At 44.4% G+C, this 2,464-nt stretch overlaps 1 protein-coding gene across 1 annotated transcript in view; it reads right to left on the bottom strand.

The window, feature by feature from the left end:
- The window catches only part of LOC106877489 (Golgi to ER traffic protein 4 homolog), a 61,363-nt gene that overhangs the window by 8,592 nt on the left and 50,307 nt on the right, over nt 1–2,464 (bottom strand). Inside the window, exon 4 of the mRNA XM_052970911.1 lies at nt 1,267–1,370. Coding sequence (XP_052826871.1) covers nt 1,267–1,370 — 104 coding nt within the window. The remainder of the gene's footprint in view (nt 1–1,266; nt 1,371–2,464) is intronic.

Here is a 2,464-nt window from a genome sequence, read left to right as displayed (position 1 = left end):
CTGAGCGTGACCGTTGCCAGTACCGCCTGACTGGCCTTGTAGGGTTTTCGAGCGAGATCGTTGCCAGTGCCCCTGGACTGGCTCTTGTGCGGGTGGCACATAAAAGACACCATTTCGAGCGTGGCCGTTTTCGTGCGGGTGACACGTAAAAGCACCCACTACACTCTCTGAGTGGTTGGCGTTAGGAAGGGCATCCAGCTGTAGAAACTCTGCCAAATTAGATTGGAGCCTGGTGTAGCCATCCGGTTGCACCAGTCCTCAGTCAAATCATCCAACCCATGCTAGCATGGAAAGCGGACGCTAAACGATGATGATGATGATGATGATGGCATAGTGAAAGAAGGGAAGATAACAGGCCTGGCATTTACAGGATCTCTGTGACAGTAGGGGTTGGATGAACAGACTATGACTGATATGTTACTGTTAACACAACTACTACAGTTTGTAAATGGTTGTGAATGTGCCAGCCTGTGAATAGATCATCATCATCATCATCATCATCCTCCTTTAACGTCCATTTCCATGGGTAAGATGGTCTGTCCACAGCTGGCAAGCGGGAGAGCTGCACCAGGTTCCTGTCTGATTCGGCATGGGTTCTATGGTTGGATACCCTTCCTAATGCCAACCACTTTACAGTGTGTGCTTGGTGCTTTTAACATAGTACTAGCATGAGTGCCTTTACATGGCACCGACAGGAGTGCTTTTTACATGACACTGGCACAGGAGTCTTGCAGGTCAGTCTCATTCACCAAGGGATGCAGCCTTAACACTTCTGCTGTGGGAGACAGGTCTTCTTGAGTACAGCAAGGTGCCACGTATCTCAGTCCTTTGTCATCTCATCCAAAAGGTCCAGTGCTCTGAGGTTGTCCTTCAGTACTTGAGGACAGTATGTAGATATCAGATTCAACAGAGTAAGTAGACTCATTGGCAATGCATACATGATATAAATTCCTGGCCTTATGCCAATGTTATAAATGTTTATTAATCAAAAGCAGCATCAAAACTGATAGATTGTTGAAGGCTCTACTCTTTTGATTTGTTTGTGCCATACATCAAGAATTGGGTGTGCAGTGGCAGTGTTCAGAGGAATGAAGAAGATTTGGACCAACACTTTGATTGGAAATTGTATGAAGATTCTGTGTACCAGAGCACTGTCCTGCCAACAGCAGTCTATGCAGGAGAAACTTGGACATGGCTACCAGGATCACTCAGAAGTTGAACGTACCTTACCAATAGGGTCTATGTAAAATACTGAAGGTCACTTACAGTGACAAAATCACAAACTCTGAAGTCCTGAGAAGAACCCATCTGTATAGTTGCAGGTGACTGTGGCAGAAAGAAGAGTGAGGCTTGAATGTCATGTTTTCTGACTATCAGAAGAATGAATACCCAAGAGAGCTATACAATGGTTACCACTAGACAGACAAAGAAAGAGAGGCACACGCGCAGCTTTATGGTTTAGAAGCTTGCTTCCTAATCACATGGTTTCAGGTTCAGTCCAACTGTGCAACACCTTGGGCAAACATCTATTATAGCCCCAAGCCAACCAAAGCCTTTGGAATGAGTTTGGTGGACAGAAACTGAAAGAAGTACATCGTGTGTGTGCATGCATGTCTATGTGCACAGCTGTGGTTTGTTTAGATTTGTACTGCATATCAGTCACTACAGGCAGTGATGTTGTCCTTTCTCCTGTCGACAACTTGTGCACTCCCTTTGTGCCTTCAAAGGTCAGTAAAAACCAGAGCATCCAGCTGTAAGACAATGCCTCAATGATATATTTGTCTTACTCATATAAGCCTGGCGGGAAGTGAAGGCAATATAAAAGGAACAGTCACCCATTGAATCCCCCCACAAGATTTTCCTTTCTTTTTTTTTACTGCTTAACATGTCTTTTACTTGTTTTAGTCACTGGACAGTAACAATGCTAAAGCACCACCATGAAGGGTTTAGTTCAACAAATCAACCCCAGTACTTTTTTTTTTTTAAAGTCCGATACATATTTTAACAATCTCTTTAACAAACTACTAAGTTGCTGGGGTATAAACATGCCAGCACTGGTTATCAAACAGTGGTGGGATGGACAGGCGTGTAAACGTGTACACACACAAACACACAACAGGCTTCAGCCTCCCAAATTTACTCGCAATGCATTGGCCAGCCTGGGACTATAGAAGACACTTGCCCAAAATGTTATGCAGTGGGACTGAACCTGCAATCACATGGTTGCAAAGCGAGCTTCTTAACCACTGTGGCAACGTTTAAGTTTTTTTATTTTTAATCTTTTCATCAGGAGAGACAACAATGCCCATGATCCTTTACCAGGGGTCTCAAGATTGGTCAGACACAGGGATGGTCTCCTCAAACCAAAGATCTGGCCAAACACATGCAACAGACTGGGCTTTATTAAAGGCACCCAAGCTGCCAGGTGATGGAACAAAGAGGGGAAAAGTCTTCCAGTCATGTA

This window comes from Octopus bimaculoides, chromosome 9, assembly GCF_001194135.2.
Source record: "Octopus bimaculoides isolate UCB-OBI-ISO-001 chromosome 9, ASM119413v2, whole genome shotgun sequence".
NCBI classification, from domain to species: Eukaryota; Metazoa; Mollusca; class Cephalopoda; order Octopoda; family Octopodidae; genus Octopus; species Octopus bimaculoides.
The sequence above is the reverse complement of the archived record's forward strand: the minus strand, read 5'-3'. Positions and strand labels throughout refer to the sequence as shown.